Source organism: Mobula hypostoma, chromosome 3 (assembly GCF_963921235.1).
Source record: "Mobula hypostoma chromosome 3, sMobHyp1.1, whole genome shotgun sequence".
In the NCBI taxonomy this organism is placed as follows: domain Eukaryota; kingdom Metazoa; phylum Chordata; class Chondrichthyes; order Myliobatiformes; family Myliobatidae; genus Mobula; species Mobula hypostoma.
In genome coordinates this window covers 103,440,190-103,459,266 of record NC_086099.1, presented here as the reverse complement: position 1 = coordinate 103,459,266, position 19,077 = coordinate 103,440,190, and the positions used below count along the sequence as shown (strand labels likewise).

Sequence of the window (19,077 nt, the reverse complement as noted above, 5' to 3'; positions counted from 1 at the left end):
AATAGTAACTTTCCTGAACCTGGTGGTGTGAGTCTTAAGGCTCCTGTACCTTCCAGGTGGCATCAGCAAGAAGAGAGCATGTCCTGGTTGGTGGTTTCCCTGGTGATGGATGGCTGCGTTCCTGCGACAATGCTTTGTGTAGATGTGTTCATTGGTGGGGAGGGAATTGATGTTTCCATAGCAGGCTGTGATGCAGCCAGTCAATATACTCTCCACTGTACAGCTATAGAAGTTTGTCAAAGTTTTAGATGTCATGGCAAATCTTCTCAAACTCCTAAGAAAATAGAGGCGCTTCTGTGCTTTCTTTGTATTGGACAAGTAGGGTTAATGCAAGTAGGCATTTTCTATAGGGGTTGGGTGAGACCAGAAGTAGAAGTTATAGTTTTAAGGTGAAATATTTAAGGAGAATCTGAGGGGGAACTTCATTTGGTGGGTTGTGCAAGTATGGTACAAGCATAAGTGGTGGATGCAGATTTGATTGTACCATCTAAGAGAAGTTTTGATTCGTACATGGATGGGAAGGATATGGAGGTTCTATTGTGCAGGTGAAGGTTGATGGGACTAGACAGAATGACAGTTCAGCATGTGCTGCAGTGCTCTGTGACTCAATGACTGTTAGTTCCCTTTTCATTTAGATGCAAATATCATAAAGTAAAACTGTTAATCCAGCAGATTTGGGACTTGGTGGTGGACTAGCAGATTTTCTAGATATCTGATGTCATTTTATTACTACTCAAAACACTTTGAATTCGCGATTTTTAAGTGAAACTAGAAAATTTGAGGTAGTAGAGGAAAAAGAATCTGGTAAGTTTCAAGACAACAAACATCACCCAGTGATCCAGATTTGTGAATGGTTGGATCGTATGGGATTATTTGAATTTTACTGTAAGTAATCCCTGGCATTTATGTGCCTTATGGTTCATTTTTGTAGGTCAAAATCGGTTTCTCTTTAAATTTTCAACCTAGTTGCTCTGTAGAATCAAGTCTGATAATGTTGGGTCTGTTTGTCCCTTTAACTAGTTCTGCTATTCTTCATAGAATTGTCAACCAGGAAATGTTAATCATAACAAAAAGTACTGTGACATAAGTTAACACTCACCTTCAACTGGCATTTTATTCATATGCATTTTTTTGGTTTATTAATGTAGATCAAGCCCAGAGGGCTAAGAACTCTAATCTTTATTGTTCTGGTAATTTGAAAGCAGTTGGTTCAGAGTTGAGTTTTTTTTTGTTGTACGTATGAAAGCATTATTTTAATGAATATCCTCTAATTTTTCTTTCCACAATTTGTCCTGCCTCATTCTCTAGCCAAAAGAACAATAAGATCAATTGCTAATCAATTTTGTCAGGAGAGGATGAGAATTGAAGTAATTTGGAATGTTTCTTAATAGTAGCTGCTTAACACAACAATAATAATATCAGAAACTTGGTCAGGTGTGTTCTGTTAACCTAAAAGAAAACGTACTCTTATTAAATATTTTGGATATATGAATGTTAAATATACTTTGCGACATTTCGACCATGACTTGAGGTTTTTCTTGTATTCAGAAAAAAGTGGATCCATTTGTCAGAATTGTACAGTTGCCGTATTCTTTTATGACCAAGCTCAACACTGTGGTTGTATTCACAGAGGTGAGTAAGAATTGTATACATGTTTAATTTTATTTAGAAGTGCCTTGTAGTAGACTTTGTGGATTCTTGTGTGTTCCATGGATGGGATGTAATTCTTAGTAAGCTGTCCTAGACCAGCGGTCCCCAACCACCGGGCCGCAAAACATGTGCTACCGGGCCGCGAGGAAGCGATATGATTTGGCGATACGAGTCAGCTGCACCTTTCCTCATTCCCTGTCACGCCCTCTGTTGAGCTTGAACGCAAGTGAGGTCATTACCCACGCGTCATCCATGTCAGCGCGGGAAGGAGATCAACTCCTCGAGCTTGTGAATGACGGCGGGCTGAAAAGTATGTTTGACATAACATCTCTGCCGGCATTCTGGATCAAAGTCAAGGCTAAAAATCCTGAGATAGCCACCAAAGCACTGAAAACGTTGCTTCCATTTCCAACATATCTCTGCAATGAATGCAACGAAAGCTGAATTGCGGAATAGACTGGACATAAGGAACCCCCTTCGACTATCGCTGTCTCCCGTCACCCCTCGATAGGACCGCCTTGTTGTAGGGAAACAAGCCCAGCGATATTGGTGTGTTGCAATGATTTTATATGTTCATATGGGGAAAATATGTGCTGCGTGTTTAATATCCAAACGTTACTTAAAATGTTATGTTGCTGTTGACTTATATAACCATATACAATTACAGCACGGAAACAGGCCATCTTTGCCCTTCTAGTTCATGCCGAACGCTACTCTCACCTAATCCCACGGACCTGCACTCAGCCCATAACCCTCCATTTCTTTCCTGTCCATATAGCTGTCCAATTTTTCTTTAAATGATAATATCGACCCTGCCTCTGCCACTTCTACTGGAAGTTTGTTTAATACTTACTTCAAGCTCCCCTGTTCTCCCCTGATAATTGAGTTATCACTATATTCATGCGAGGAAAATATGTGCTGTGTGGTTAATATTAAATTCATTAGATAAACCCCTTCAGAAAGGAAATTGAGTGTATTAGCCATTTATCACCTATATTCCGGTAGTGATTAACACCCCCTCCCCCGAACAGAATCGCCAAAAAATCGTACACGCATGCGCACTGGTGCCCGCGCAAGGCTTCATGGTCATTGTAATCTTTCTCGGGGTAAATCCAGCGTATTTGACTGCTACTCTTGTCCGTTGGCAACCCTATCGCCCCCCCGGTTGGCCGGTCCGCAAGAATATTGTCAATATGAAACCGGTTCGTAGTGTGAAAAAGGTTGGGGACCCCTGTCCTGGACTACCAAAGACTGGTATGATATGTTTATTAACTGAAGTGTTCTGGAACTTTATGAAGAATGAAAGAAAGGAGACTGCCCAAATGGGAAAATTGAAGATCCTTTTTAAAATTAAAGCACTAGTTCCTTTTTCATGTCAGGTCTGATTTATTTATCTTTTGCATATGACTGCCTAGAATCTGTAGTTTGGCTTGGTATCCCATGAAACTTTAATCATGTGTATTTTGTTATTGATTTTGTAATCTTTCAAGTGTGGGATTACTCTCAATAGTATCCTCCAATTAGGATTCTTTAAAACACTGCAGATGTTTGAAATCTGCAATACAAATATAAAATGCTGGAAACAGTTAGCAGAGTGGAATGAGGAACAGTTAATGTTTAAGGTCAAAGATATTTTGTCAGAACTTTGTGTTCTTGAAAGGGTCTTTAAGCTGTAAGCTAATTCTTTCTGTTGATGCTGCTTGACCTGATGAATATTCCCAGGATGTGTTAAAGTCTCTCTTCAATAACATATCTAAATATACTGGTCTCCCTTCAGAATCCAGAAGAAGTTACTGTTGCTCAGCAGCATGGAGCGGATGTTGTGGGTGGAACGGAACTTGTACAAAAGGTACGTACTTATGCAGTTGAATTTACTTCTCACAGCTAAAAGTGAATACACCATCAAAAAGTTCCTTACTATCATGCTGACCTATTAGTGAAATCTGGTGATCTTATTTTTAAAATTTCAAAATTAAGAGTTATCTTGCATTTTTGCCTTATAATGTAAATCATGAAGCACAATTTTAGGTAGCTATTTCTGGCACTATCATTTTTTTTGGGAGATCATTATGGCTTCCTTTGTAGGTTGTTTTTCAGCCCCAAATTCTTGGTGCGAATCGTTCAGTATCAAGGGTGCAGCAGTTTTTCAGGGAAAATGGTCTTTGTGAATTAAGCAAAAGAGATACTATGTTGTCTCTGTAACTGAGAATCTGCATGACTCTCAAACTTTGGAGGAATAATTTATTTTTCCATTATGGATGCTGGGTACCCTTTATTTGACAAAAGCTGTTGCTTTAGAAGAGCATTTCTACCTTCTGTTGACTAGTTTCTTACGTGAAGACTAATATATGCTTTCTTGCCCAAGGCAACCAGCATATCTGTGCATTCTTTCAGCAGTTGTTCATACTACTCACCTGATTATGCCATTATTGTTTTTCCTTTGGCTTCTAATCATGGATTCATTACTTTGAGGATTTATGGATTTAGGAGTAAAGATGAATGGCTGTCACAGGTCCCTGCTTTTCAAGCAGAGACTCATGCGTCCCAGCTAGCAGACGCTCTCCAGGCTTACTCAAAAAACTGCTATTATTTTATATACATTGAAACCAGTTTTCCACCCTCAGATCTCTCTTGACTCATTCTACAGCTAACTCCTTTTTTTTGTGCTTGTAGCAATCCTAATAGAGGTAGAACCTGCAGTTCACTGATGTAATATACTGCAAGCATCAGCAGTTAGAAATAGAATAGAATATACTAAGTAAACAGAGATGAATGCTGAACATGGAACAGCATTCAGTGTTGTGCAGTTGTAACTGAATCTGCAGATTTGCTACTTTGCTAACTTACATTCTGCCAGCGTACAATACTGAAACTGCAACATTGCAGACCCTATTGGGGAAATTATCTTCACACCACTTAGTCTGTCAAGTCCCCTCTGAGAGGTGCATGTTTCAGTGAGACTTCACAGTATATCTGTTCTACTAAATCTTTCCTTAGGACAGCCATGCTCTCCCTGGAATATTCATTACCTCACTTACAATAAAAACAAAATAACATGCAGGGAGGTATCATCAAGCTGATGATTTGTTGCAAAGCTTCCTTCCTTTTATAACCCGTTCTTTTTTGGCTGTCTGCCTACTACATTAAATGTACTTTGTGTTACCTGAACAGCAGCAGAGCCATAGCGGCCTAACGCTTGGCAGTTAGCCTAACATTTTATGGCACCAGCAACTGTAAGGAGCTTATGTTCTCCCCATCGGTGTGTGGGTTTCCTCCGGATGGTCCAGTTTCCTCCCATATTTGAAAGATGTACAGGTTAGAGTTAGTAATTTGTGGGAGGGCTATGTCGTGCCAGATGTACAGTGACACTTGTGAGCTGCCCCCAGCAAATCCTCGGACTGCGTTGGCTATCGACGCAAATGACACATTTTTCTAGGTTTTAATGTACCTGTGACAAATAAAACTCAACTTGAGTATTGTTTCCTAAACACAACATTTAAGGTTCTTGAACAATTAAAATAATAATCTGCTATTTTCATACTTTTCCAAATAAGGAAGAGGATCTCGTATTTTATCATATTCAGATTTACCTACTTATCACATGTATATTGAAACATGTTGTGAAATCAGTTAAATTCATTTACAGCCAACACAGCCCAATGATGTGCTGAGGGTAGTCTGCAAGTAAAATTGACCTCTGGTGCTCTTTGAGGTTTGTTCATTCTCTAGATGACTGTCTGAAGTTCTAATGGATGCTCTGACTCCAATGACACAACGGTGAATTATTTAACTGTTGTAAATTACCGCACATGGTCTGTTAGTGGTAAGCGCATTCAAAAGAAGTGGTGAACGAGCATTTATTAAAATAAGTTGCAGAGTTACAGGGAGAGGGAATCGGCCTAGGAGCAGTCATAGATCAGATGGCCCGAATGGTTACCTCCTTTTGTTAGTTTTAAGTCTGAATATTAAATGATAGTTGAATTACACTGTTCTCATTGCTCATGTTACATTGTCAGATGTGCCTCATATTTGTGGCGCATCGGGTAGCATTTTTGCCATTTCTGTAGCATTTGACAGTTTTTCATGAGGCTGAGTTACTGGATCAATGCTCAACCCAGCAGGGATGGGAAACGTGCAAGGCGGCATCTATAGAAATGAATAAATAATTGACATTTTGGGCCAAGACCCTTCATCAGGACTGGAAAGGAGGGAGAAAACACCAGAATAAAGAGGTGTGGGTGGGAAAGGAGGATAGCTTGAAGGTGATGCGTGAGCCAGGTGGATAGGAAAGATAAAGGGCTGGACAAGAAGGAATCTGATAGGAGTGGAAAGTGGATTGTAGGAGAAAGGGAAGTTGGGGGGAGTGGGACCCATAAGACCATAAGATAAAGGAGCGGAAGTAGGCCATTTGGCCCATCGAGTCTGCTCCGCCATTTTATCATGAGCTAATCCATTCTCCCATCTAGTCCCACTCCCCCGCCTTCTCACCATAACCTTTGATGCCCTGGCTACTCAGATACCTATCAATCTCTGCCTTAAATACACCCAATGACTTGGCCTCCCACTGCTGCCCGTGGCAACAAATTCCATAGATTCACCACCCTCTGACTAAAAAAATTTCTTCACATTTCTGTTCTGAATGGGCGCTCTTCAATCCTTAAGTCATGCCCTCTCGTACTAGACTCCCCCATCATGGGAAACAACTTTGCCACATCCACTCTGTCCATGCCTTTTAACATTTGAAATGTTTCTATGAGGTCTCCCCTCATTCTTCTAAACTCCAAGGAATACAGTCCAAGAGTGGACAAACGTTCCACATATGTTAACCCTCTCATTCCTGGAATCATTCTAGTGAATCTTCTCTGTACCCTCTGCAACGTCAGCACATCCTTTCTTAAATAAGGAGACCAAAATGGAATATAAGGTGTTGTTCCTCCAACCTGAGTGTGGCTTCATCTTTACAGTAGAGGAGGCCGTGGATAGACATGTCAGAATGGGAATGGGATGTGGAATTAAAATGTGTGACCACTGGGAGATCCTGCTTTCTCTGGCGGACAGAGCGTAGGTGTTAAGCAAAGCGGTCTCCCAGACTGCGTCGGGTGCTCCTGATGTGGCCTTCTATATATTGGCGAGACCCGATGCAAACTGGGAGACCGCTTTGCTGAACACCTACGCTCTGTCCGCCAGAGAAAGCAGGATCTCCCAGTGGCCACACATTTTAATTCCACATCCCATTCCCATTCTGACATGTCTATCTACAGCCTTCTCTACTGTAAAGATGAAGCCACACTCAGGTTGGAGGAACAACACCTTATATTCCGTCTGGAGAGCCTCCAACCTGATGGCATGAACATTGACTTCTCTAACTTCCGCTAATGCCCCACCTCCCCCTCGTACCCCACGCGTGATTTATTTATATACACACATTCTTTCTCTCACTCTCCTTCTTCTCCCTCTGTCCCTCTGACTATACTCCTTGCCCATCCTCTGGGGTTCTCCCCCCCCCCCGCCTTTTCCTTCTCCCTGGGCCTCCTGTCCCATGATCCTCTCATATCCCTTTTGCCAATCACCTGTCCATCTCTTGGCTCCATCCCTCCCCCTCCTGTCTTCTCCTATCATTTTGGATCTCCCCCTTCCCCTCCCACTTTCAAATCTCTTACTAACTCTTCCTTCAGTTAGTCCTGACGAAGGGTCTCTGCCTGAAACGTCGACTGTATCTCTTCCTAGAGATGCTGCCTGGCCTGCTGCGTTCACCAGCAACTTTGATGTGTGTTGCTTGAATTTCCAGCATCTGCAGAATTCCTCGTGTTTGCGTTGTTGTTCATTGATCCTGTTTACAGTTACTGTTCTATAGATTTGCTGAGTGTGCCTGCAGGAAAAAGAATGTTAGGGTTGTATGTGGTGACATGTATGTACTCTGATAGTACATATTACTTTGAACTTTTCTCTGTTAAGTAGGTTAAGTTGTGCACAGAATAAATCTGCACCAATTGTGTTTTCTAAACAACTTATTCATTGTAGGGATTAAGAAGTAAATAAGAAACTTTAGACAACTTTCTTCTTTGAGTAACTTTAAAGAGCAAGCTATTGCATATTCATATTCATCTTCAACTAAATTTCTGGAAGAAACACATTTAGTGTTGATTTTGAAAGTGAATTGTGTTTGGTGGGTCAGAGTTCCTTTACTTAAAGACTGAGAACCAGCCAACAGTCTATCCAGTCTTCAATTTATTGTGTAGTAACTGTTATAAATATTGAAATCTTTCAAATGCTGCTTTGATGAATGATTAAATGTTGTGTTTTAAATGGTTACACCTTAAATGAGTAACAAATGAAAACTTTAGGATTTTTTTTCCCACTGTTTCATCAGTTGACAGTTTTATTCCATGTGTTCAGTATGTTTCCTTTGGGTATTGAATTTTATTTTTTTTTTGTCAATTAATTATTGAAAAATTTAGCCTGAAACATCTAAATCCGTGTCAGTATTGGCAATTCTCAGGTTACCCGAGGCAGAGTAAAATCTTTCTCAGCAGTTTCATTAGCGCCAACACTTCATTCCACTTCCTTGATGCCCTTCCCTTACTGCTTTGCACAATTATCACAGGCAGATTTTATAGGAACTCCTAATAACATTTGAGATTTCATCTTGCTTCAACTTAGAGAAGAAACATTGACTCATCAGATTGGCTAAATGCAACCACAGTTCTCCTAGGTATTTTGTTTGCTTTTATTAGATCCTTTAATACTGTGTCCCTATGGTGATAATTGATTTTAATGGAAGCAGTGGAGAGCTTATTCAAGATGTTATGATACCAGTAGTTAACAAAGCAAAGTTGAATTGAGAACGTTGAAAAGAAATATAGTGGTGGATAACTTGTCCAAAAGATTTGACTACCTGTTGCCCATTACTGAGTCCTTTTTATAAATTATTTTTAGATCTTGGATGAAGAAATTCAAGGAGACTTCTATGTCTCTGCTCCTGACATAGTATCCAAACTGGTGCCTCTCAAAAACAAGCTAAGGAAGAAGTTTCCTAAAAGCAAACGGGGTAAATATAAGAAAATATAATGACTACATTTATGTACTTGCTTTACATGTTTATAAGTTATAATATACTGGTTTCCCCCGCCATCAGAAGGTAGAGCGTTCCTGTGAAACGGTCTGTAAGCCGAAATGTCGTAAAGCGAAGAAGCAATTACCATTTATTTATATGGGAAAACTTTGTGAGTGTTCGCAGACCCAAAAGTAACCTACCAAATCATGCCAAATAACACATAAAACCTAAAATAACAGTAACATATAGTAAAAATGAATGATATGATAAATACACAGCTTATATAAAGTAGAAATACTTTTCCACAATCATTGCCTGAACTGTTCTCCGTAGCGAAAATCTCACGCAAGCACCGTCGGCAAAAACACGCGCAAGTGCTGTCGGCAAAAACATGGCGCAAGTGCTCTCCAGTAACCTTTAAGCTATGAAGCTGCCAAATCATACTAAATAACACGTAAGAATACACAGCCGATATAAAGTAGGAATAATGTATGTACAGTGTAGTATCACTTACCGGAATTGGGAAAGCGTGGAGCACACTGATGATGGTGTGTTAGACTGAGTCGTCGGAGTTTGGGTGGTGCAGTGGCCCCCACCCTCTGGGCAGCAACCTGATACATTGTCCTGAAGCATGCAGGGGTCCAGTGGTAGCCGGGAGGCACACAGCACATCTTTAAGAAAAAAGCCGAAATAAACATGCTAATTAATTAGGTGCCGCCCGGCATGCAATTGTCGGCCCAGATCAGTGCCGATTGCATCGCCTCTGATCTGGGCCGACAGTTACGTGTCGGGCAGCACCTATTTAATTAGCATGTTTATTTTGGCTTTTTTCTTAAAGATGTGCTGTGTGTCTCCCGGCTACAGCTGCATTCTCCGCGAATCGGTATCTGTCCGCGGCTTGGGTGTTGGGGTGGTGGGACACTGGGGTATCATCTGGTCGTCTGTTTCCATTAGAGCAGGCAGCTCATCTTCTCCTATGACTGCCCGCCTCGATGTGGAAGGTCGAGGTTCATCGTCTGCTGTGGCTGATGTGGAAGGCTTGCTTGACTGCTGAGCCTCGTGCATTTTTCTATCATACAGTTCTTTGTAAGCACTCAAACCATCCTGCAAATATCCCCTAAACCGACGTACCCTTTCAAAATTGAAGTCGTACTTTATCATTACTCATTTGGTTTCGATTGTTATCCTTTTCTCTTCCAATTGCATCAGCTCTTCATCTATTAGTTCTTAGTCATGGGATACCCAAACCTCTTCAACATCATCTTCGTCAGCTTCCACAAGCCAAATTCACTTAGTCCTTACTTAGTTCACCACGATTGAAACGCTTAATTATGTCTAGTTTTACGCTAAGTGTAACACCCTTACGAGCTCTTTCAGGCATTTCCGATACCATAGAACTCATCTTGCAAACGGCTGCTCACAGGCATGTGTTTAAGCAATGCTGGTGAGAATGCAGTTCCGAATCCGGGGGAGAGTGGTTGCTTGGGGTGCGCACAGATTTTTTTTTGTGCGCTGCTTTTCTCGTAACAGTGAAAACACCTTCTGTTAGCGAAAACAGGGTACTAATGTAGGTCTTTCGTAACAGTGAGGTTTCGTAAAGCAAATGTTTGAAAAGCGGGGGACACCTGTACAATAATTCCATTGGCAAGTTTATATCTCTTCTGCAGGAACTGTCAAAGCCCAAGGTGATTACTCAGAATTAAGCTACACTTATTTTGCAGTACAAACTGAATATGCACTTCCTGCTTGATAGTTGAAAATAAGCTTTGTGTTCTCAAAATGCTCAGGAAATGAAATAAAAGTGTTATTTACTTTTGGATAATGCTAACCTATTTGCTTTGTTTATTTCAGTAGCTTTAACATTCAAAAGCATTGATTTAGTAGTGATGTACTGTCTTAATGATGCAGTATTGTAAACTTTGAGGATATGTTTTGTATTCAATTTTTTCCAAAATAGACCATTATTTTCACTTTGTTCTCCAAGGTACTCATGGTCACTTCCAATTTTAATATGTTAATGTTGTGCTCTCCTAACAGGAGCATTATAGTTTGCTTCCCCCAGTCCAAAAAATACCTGTTGAAGTCTACTTTGTTTTCTGTTCTTTAATTAACTTACTGACCAGGCTGCCACATTTCCTATAATACTATTATAGGAAATGCCTGCAATGTAGTACTTGTTTTTGCTAATGCATATAACTGAAAAGCTAACTTAATATTCCAATATGCTTTGATAAAAGAAACCTGAATTGTTTTGTATTCTGTTGCTGACATGCTGGACCTCTACCACTCTGCAGAGCTGTGATAACTTTTGTATTGAAGTAGACGAGTGTTTCCTGTTCATTTGTGTCCTTTTTAATTATGTCTGATATTCATGTTCTTCTTGTGCAGCTCTCTGGAAATTTGTGCCTGTTATAATAAAGGAAAATTTAATGTTTTGTTTTAAATTTTTAAAAAATTGCACATTTTATTGTCACAAATTGTTGCAAAGCACTATGCAGAAATGATGGAACTAAATTTGCTATTGCTCCAGACAGAGGGACAGGAAAGCAGTTTATTGTGGTAATAGTCTCAAAGGCAGAGAAAAAAATGGGAAAGATTTAAGGATGAAACTTCGATACTTTTATGTTAAAGAACACTAACATGACTTGATCAAAATATTTCTTGTGGCCAAAGTGATCTAGGATCAAAAATTATTGCATTGTTGCTACCCATAGTCAGATTTCACTCTGGCCCTGTGTCGTATTCAAGAGATGTCCATTTTCAGTGCTGTGAATGAATCTGTGAATTTTTGGTGTGCAGAATTTGTTTCAGTGAAGAACCACAATGGCTCAAGTGAATATTACATTTTTATCAGTATGTCTTATTGAAATAATCATTTGATAAATAATTGCAGATAATTATAAATAAAATAAATATATTGTTGAAAAATATCGAAGATAGAAACTATTTAAAATTTTTTTTATGAACAAAAGGAAAATGAAAACTGATTCAGCTAGCCACAGAGTAGATGCAATTTCTAGTTACAGTATTTACTTATTTAGAGATGCAGGATAGTAACAGACTCTTCTGGCCCAACAAGCCCTTATCACCATTATAGCCATATGTCTTGGGAACATGGGAGGAAGCTGGAAAACCTGGAGAAAATCCACACAGTCACAGGGGGTAAATGTACAGATTCCTTACAGGCAGTGGCAGGAATAGAACCCTGGTCACTGACACTATAATAGCATTGCTCTATCCACTACCCAACTGTGCTATCCATACATTGATCTGAGAACATCTGAGTTGTGTTGTTGGGATTTTTCATGGAGTCTTAAAGGACAGTGTAAACTTCGTCATATTTCTTGGCTTTTGGGCAAGAAAACTTGCCCACTGAAGCTGTGACAGACCCTGTGGACCCATTAAGTTCATGTGAAGAAACGATTTGGGGCAATTATAATATTTTTAATTTCAGTTCTTCTTTTAAATTGTATTATTTTGTATCGTATTTGTACATGTTTATGAATTTCTTTGCCAGTCACAAACATTGAACTTAAACAACAGCATGTTAAGTTGGGCCAGTGATATTCTGGTGGGAGATTGGCCACGTATGCTTGGAGCGACCCTGGCACCACTGATCAACCAAATGTTAGTGGCTCATTGGAAAACTTTTCAGGGATAGGCTTGAGGAATATGCTTTAAGGCAAGCAATACATGAAATTGGGCTGTTTAATGACAGATTACTATCTGCCCCCATCCATGCCCAATCTGTGTATTTACAAACAAGAGAAAATCAGCAGATGCTGGAAATCAAAGCAATACACACAAAATGCTGGAGGAACTCAGCAGGCCAGGCAGCATCTATGGGAAAAGATTAAAGAGTCAGCATCTCAGCCTGAAACGTCAGCTGTATACTCTTTTCCATAGATGCTGCCTGGCCTGTGTGTGTATTGCTGTGTTAATTGACAGGATGTTTAAATCAACCACTTGTCATGAAATTTTTTTGTAAATAACTATTATTTGGGGAACTTATTTTGTATCTGTAGTAATGTTCGTACGATTTCAAATGTTAAAAGGAATTCTGCTTCTCCTGCATAACTGATGTTGAAGACACTACTACTTGGCATATATGTGGAATTTGAAGCACAATATTATTTTAGGATAGGAAATAAATTTTTGTTAAAATGATTTGCAGACCTCCAGTCTGCTGCCATGCTGCCTGGTGTACAACTTAAACTACCATACCACTTCTGCAGTATTTTTAAAAGGGAGGTTTCTCCTGTTGGATTTCTTTTGAAATTCCATGTTATAATCGAATGCAGCAAACTTGTTAGACTTATTCTGTATTTTCTGTAACTTTGTTTCCCAGGTTCTGTTGGGCACAATATTCCTGAAATGATGAAAGTATTTAAAACTGGCCATGAATACCAGGTGGAACGTGATTGTTATGTTCTTTCAAAAGTAGGAACGGTAAGTTCAGTTGGAACACCAGAGACTTGTTTTATACTTAATGTTCGGTGCTTAAGTTTGTTATAGAGTAGATGTTCCTACCTTGATCCTACCTTGCTTTGTATCTTCAGCAATTGAGCAATTTTTTCAAAAGCAACTGACCGTTTCACTTGAATATTTATAATACTGCCATATTCTTGCCTATGTCATACTTTTTGGAAGATCTAACTTCCTTTCAGGGGATGAAATAATTTTAGAGGAAAAATATGCATTTTACTTTTAGTAAGACAGAAGATGGAGAGGGATGTATCAACCACAGAGAACATCTGATAAATAAAGTTAGGGTGGTAGTGGTTACCAGTACATTAAGCTTCTTCCTCTGTAAATGTGTTGTTCATGACAAGACATTCTCTAAGGAAAGAGATGTGACTGTGGAAGTGAGTCTTGGTCAACTCCTTTGAGCACTAGATGGGAAAGAGAAACCATTGAGAGTGAACAAAGTTAAAGGGCAGATGGAAATCCCATCAGAAAGGGAAACTTCCTGGTTAACATTCCTGGAGGAGAAGTGTTAATAAATTTATCAGTAAATGATGATAAATAAAAGCTGTGGATGCTGGAAATCTGAAATGATCTGAACAGAAATGATCAACATATCAGTTCTACACCCTTTCACCAGAACTGGCAAAGAAAGATATCATTGAAGCAGGAGAGAAGGTGGTGTAAGGATGTGTAGAGCAAAAAGAACATCTGTTTGAGGGGGGACTGAAGATAACCTAATAATGCCAGTTACCAGCACATTTAGCTACTGATACGAAATCAACATCCAAAACTATAAAGCTGCCAACCTGAAAAATTAAAGGAAGAGAAGGATAAACAACAGGAATTCTGCAGATGCTGGAAATTCAAGCAACACACATAAAAGTTGCTGGTGAACGCAGCAGGCCAGGCAGCATCCGTAGGAAGAGGTGCAGTTGATGTTTCAGGCCGAGACCCTTCGTCAGGACTAACTGAAGGAAGAGTGAGTAAGGGATTTGAAAGTTGGAGGGGGAGGCGCTGCTTCCTGCACGCATGCAGAACACGTTGACTTTATTAACTTTGCCTCCAACTTTCACCTTGCCCTCAAGTTTACCTGGTCCATTTCCGACACCTCCCTCCCCTTTCTAGATCTTTCTGTCTCTGTCTCTGGAGACAGCTTATCCACTGATGTCTACTATAAGCCTACTGACTCTCACAGCTATCTGGACTATTCCTCTTCTCACCCTGTCTCTTGCAAAAACGCCATCCCCTTCTCGCAATTCCTCCGTCTCCACCGCATCTGCTCTCAGGATGAGGCTTTTCATTCTAGGACGAGGGAGATGTCTTCCTTTTTTAAAGGAAGGGGCTTCTCTTCCTCCACTATCAACTCTGCTCTTAAACACATCTCCCTCATTTCACGTACATCTGCTCTCACTCCATCTTCCCGCCGCCCCACTAGGAATAGGGTTCCCCTGGTCCTCACCTACCACCCCACCAGCCTCCGGGTCCAACATATTATTCTCCGTAACTTCCGCCACCTCCAACGGGATCCCACCACTAAGCACATCTTTCCCTCCCCCCATCTCTCTGCATTCTGCAGGGATCGCTCCCTACGCAACTCCCTTGTCCATTCGTCCCCCCCATCCCTCCTGGCACTTATCCGTGTAAGCGGAAGAAGTGCTACACATGCCCTTACACTTCCTCCCTTACCACCATTCAGGGCCCCAAACAGTCCTTCCAGGTGAGGCATCACTTCACCTGTGAGTCGACTGGGGTGATATACTGCTTCCGGTGCTCCCGATGTGGCCTTTTATATATTGGCGAGACCCGACGCAGACTGGGAGACCGCTTTGCTGAACATCTATGCTCTGTCTGCCAGAGAAAGCAGGATCTCCCAGTGGCCACACATTTTAATTCCACATCCCATTCCCATTCTGACATGTCTATCCACGGCCTCCTCTACTGTAAAGATGAAGCCACACTCAGGTTGGAGGAACAACACCTTATATTCCGTCTGGGTAGCCTCCAACCTGATGGCATGAACATCGACTTCTCTAACTTCCGCTAAGGCCCCACCTCCCCCTCGTACCCCATCGGTTACTTATTTTTATGCACACATTCTTTCTCTCCCTCTCCTTTTTCTCCTTCTGTCCCTCTGAATATACCTCTTGCCTATCCTCTGGGTCCCCCCCCCCCCTTGTCTTTCTTCCTGGACCTCCTGTCCCATGATCCTCTCGTATCCCCTTTTGCCTATCACCTGTCCAGCTCTTGGCTCTATCCCTCCCCCTCCTGTCTTCTCCTATCATTTTGGATCTCCCCCTCCCCCTCCAACTTTCAAATCCCTTACTCACTCTTCCTTCAGTTAGTCCTGACGAAGGGTCTTGGCCTGAAACATCAACTGCACCTCTTCCTACGGATGCTGCCTGGCCTGCTGCGTTCACCAGCAACTTTTATAGGAAGAGAAGGATAATTGGCTCTTTGGTACCATCTATCTTTCATCAAGATCAGAGCTGAGCTCTCAACCAGAGAAAATGCCAAGCTGCACCCAACCTGTTGAGTCCTGTAAAAATTCTTTAGGTTTCAATAAGGTCTTTCATTTATATAAGCACAAGAGAATTCAGGCTTTTTCTTGGGCAAGGTTTAATCAATACGGTTTGTGGATTGGACTCTGCAGTTCATGTTATGATGTGTTTCTTTTTTTTTTGCTATTTTGGGTGATTTTTGAATCGGGGCAGCCTGCAGATAACAAACACAGATGTGAACTGAATGTGCCTGGACTCTTTCAATTTTGTGGTTTGTGTTTTTTGGGTTTTTTTTTGTTGCTGTTTGCTCAATTTTGTGTGTGTGTAGTGGGTTAATGTTTTTCTTTGAAATCGTTCCATGCTTTTCTTTGTTTCATGGCTGTCTGTGGGAAGATGAATCTCAGGGTTGTATACTGCATACATACTTCGATAATAAATATACTTTGAATCCTTGAATCAAAGCCCCTTAGATAGCAAACCTGCCATCCCTCTTATCAGTCTTGCGAATCTTCAATGCACTTATTCTGTAACAAGCATACCCTTTTCCAGGCTAAGGAGACCCAAAAATGTATGTAATATTGCAGCTGTGGTCTCACCAACATCCCTTCTAACTGTAGAAAGCTATCTATACTAAACTCCTAATGAAGGTCAACATACAATCAACCTTCCAAATTGCTTGCATATTGATTTTTGGTGATTTGTGTACAAGTGTGCTCCAAGTCCCTTTGAATATCAACATTACACTGGAGTCTTATGATTTATGATAAAATCTGCTTTGCTGATTTATGCATCAAAGTGGATCATTTCAAAGTTTTCACATTGTTGTATCTACCATATTCTTGCCCAGCCACTTAGCCTTTCTCCTCTTGAAACCTGCTTAGAACCTTCTCGCTATTCTTGTTCCTACCTTGCTTTGTATTATCAGCAATTGTGAAAATATGAAGTTTGATCCATTCAGCCAAAATTTCAGTAGATAGGTCAAACATGATTTCTCTTTAAATTCAGACTCACTCTATTCATTGTTGTTCTTTTCTTGGTGTTCTGCTATTGCATCCTTCATTCTAGATACCAACATTTTCCATGGCGCCTCGGTAACAGGTAAGTAGCTCCCCCTCTTTGTCAACTTCCCACTCTCCATCAACCTCCCAATCTCCATCCCCTGTCCCAATGATAGCCAGGGTTTCATGATATCTGCATTCAATTCCTTTGGAATGTTAGAATGGGATCATCAGAACTGGGAATTAAGGACTTTCTCTCACCAATCTCTTTACAGATTCTATCTTTTTACTCCTACTTCCTTAACTTCCTTACCCTTGCTACATCCTTGATTTTCTGGAATGTCAGACAGGTTGTATGTATTGTCCCTGAAGGCAGACACAAAACAGTTAACTTCTCTTCCATTTCTCTGCTCCCTAATACTGTCACTAAGGGACTTGTAAGCTCTTGATAGTCTATTCCTTTTTACGTACCTTGCAAACTCTTGCAACCTGCTTTTGTGTTCGTTGTCATTGTATTCTTGTATTCTGTCTTGCCTTTCATTATCAATTTCTTGATAACTCCTTTGCGTTTTAAAATGTTTCCAGTCCCAAATACGGTAAAACTGCATCCTACTTCCCCTTCCGCTCCCCCTCCCCGCAAAGCCCCACCTTCCACCACTCTCCCATATCTTCTCATTTTCCCATGCTCAGATTAATAAACCTCCATATCCTAATACCCAGTCGGAGCAAGGCGCCTCACCTATATAGCTTGTGGTTTGAGTCATTCTAGCTTGATGTGAAAAGAATTGAATTAATACCAGATGCAACTGATACAAATTGGTTACTGTATATAAAGTGCTGTCAGCATTACTTTTGTAATTTTTTTCAGATCTATGCATCTCCAGATTCCTTTAACATGTTGGTCCAATTTTGAAATGTGAGGTAGATTAAGGTATAATATAGTGTCTAAATTTGATTGTGAAATTGTAATTTTCAGATGAAATGTGGCATATTTCATATGATGAGTGCTTACCCTCAAATATCTCTTTTTGAAACTAAATTGGTGAATTTGGTTGTTTTGATTAACAGTACTGTTATCAAGAGCTGTAGTATTGTGGAACAAAATGATACATCAAATTTTTTACTTAATGAAAATCAAAAAAAATTACAGATGCTAGATATTTAAAATAAAAACAGCAAACACTCAGCATCCACAGAAAGAAGAACAGTTAACATTTAAGGTTCGTGACCCATTGTCAGATTCATTCCCATTCCACAGATGTTGCCTGATGTACTGAGTGTTTCCAGGATTTTCTGTTCAAATGTATTGGTTTGCTTATGAAACCTTTAACAATTGAATTTTTACATGTGCATATGAGGGTCAGATTAAATTTGAAGATAATGCAACTATTTTAAGTAGACTTGTCTTCAAGTTTGATTTTAAAAATGATCCAATTTCCTTTCATTTAGGTAAAATAAGTTGTAACATGAAGATAGATTATCAATTGATGTGCGTAGTACTATATTTGTCACTGTGGAGTGGAGAGAGAGTTTGTAAATCTGGCATGGAGTAAAGGATATTGGGAATGGTGAGGGTGGAGTGCTACGGAAGGGGTGTGGGACAGGTGGCAGTGATAGAGTTTCAGAGTGGCGGGTGGCATGAGTGCAGACACACCCAGCCCTGAGACACCAGGCAAGGTCATTTGATTCCAAACGATTGGTATATTGATGATTATAGAATGCCTCTAGTGCTTCCTGTTCCATTCCCTCTCATTTCCCCTTTCCACAACCATGATTCCCTTTTCCCTACCCTCTTCTCACTCTCAGTCCACAATAGAGACCCATATTAGAATTATGTTTATCATCACTTACACATGTCATGAAATTTGTTTTATCTTTTTTGGCAGCAGTATAGTAAATTATATAAAATTACTACAGTACTATGCTGAGGTCTTGGGCACACCAGTTTAATGTATGTGCTTAAGACCTTTGCACAGTATTGTATATTTTAAAAAGTTTGCGTAGGCCCTTCCTTGATTACTCTAAATTCTTGAGAACAGAATCTTCTCATAATCTGTGGAATTCCTTTAGGAGGGTGAACCCACAGAATGCGTCTGGCCCAGTCGGTGTACCTGCCCAAGTACTGAAGTCCTGTATGCTAATCAGCTGGCGGGTGTGTTCATTGACGTCTTTAACATCTTCGTTGACTGCAGCTCAGCATTCATCCCCTCAAAACTAATCCATAATCTCCAAGACCTAAGTCTCGATACTTCCTTGTGCAACTGGGTCCTCTATTTCCTCACTTGTGCACCCCAGTCATTTCCGATTAGAGTTCACTTTGAAATTTGAGCAAGAGAAACTAAGTTCCAATGTGTCGGTATTTCAGTGGAATAAAGGAAATTACAATGGCATGAGAGGGGAATGGGCCAAA

General features: G+C 40.4%; 1 protein-coding gene across 2 annotated transcripts in view; it reads left to right on the top strand.

Moving 5' to 3' along the window:
• The window catches only part of mrpl1 (mitochondrial ribosomal protein L1), a 66,491-nt gene that overhangs the window by 23,826 nt on the left and 23,588 nt on the right, over nt 1-19,077 (top strand). For both annotated transcript variants that reach the window (XM_063043542.1, XM_063043543.1), the window contains exons 4-7: nt 1,549-1,632; nt 3,428-3,499; nt 8,587-8,698; nt 13,053-13,153. In XM_063043542.1, the coding sequence (XP_062899612.1) occupies nt 1,549-1,632; nt 3,428-3,499; nt 8,587-8,698; nt 13,053-13,153 (369 nt within the window). The remainder of the gene's footprint in view (nt 1-1,548; nt 1,633-3,427; nt 3,500-8,586; nt 8,699-13,052; nt 13,154-19,077) is intronic.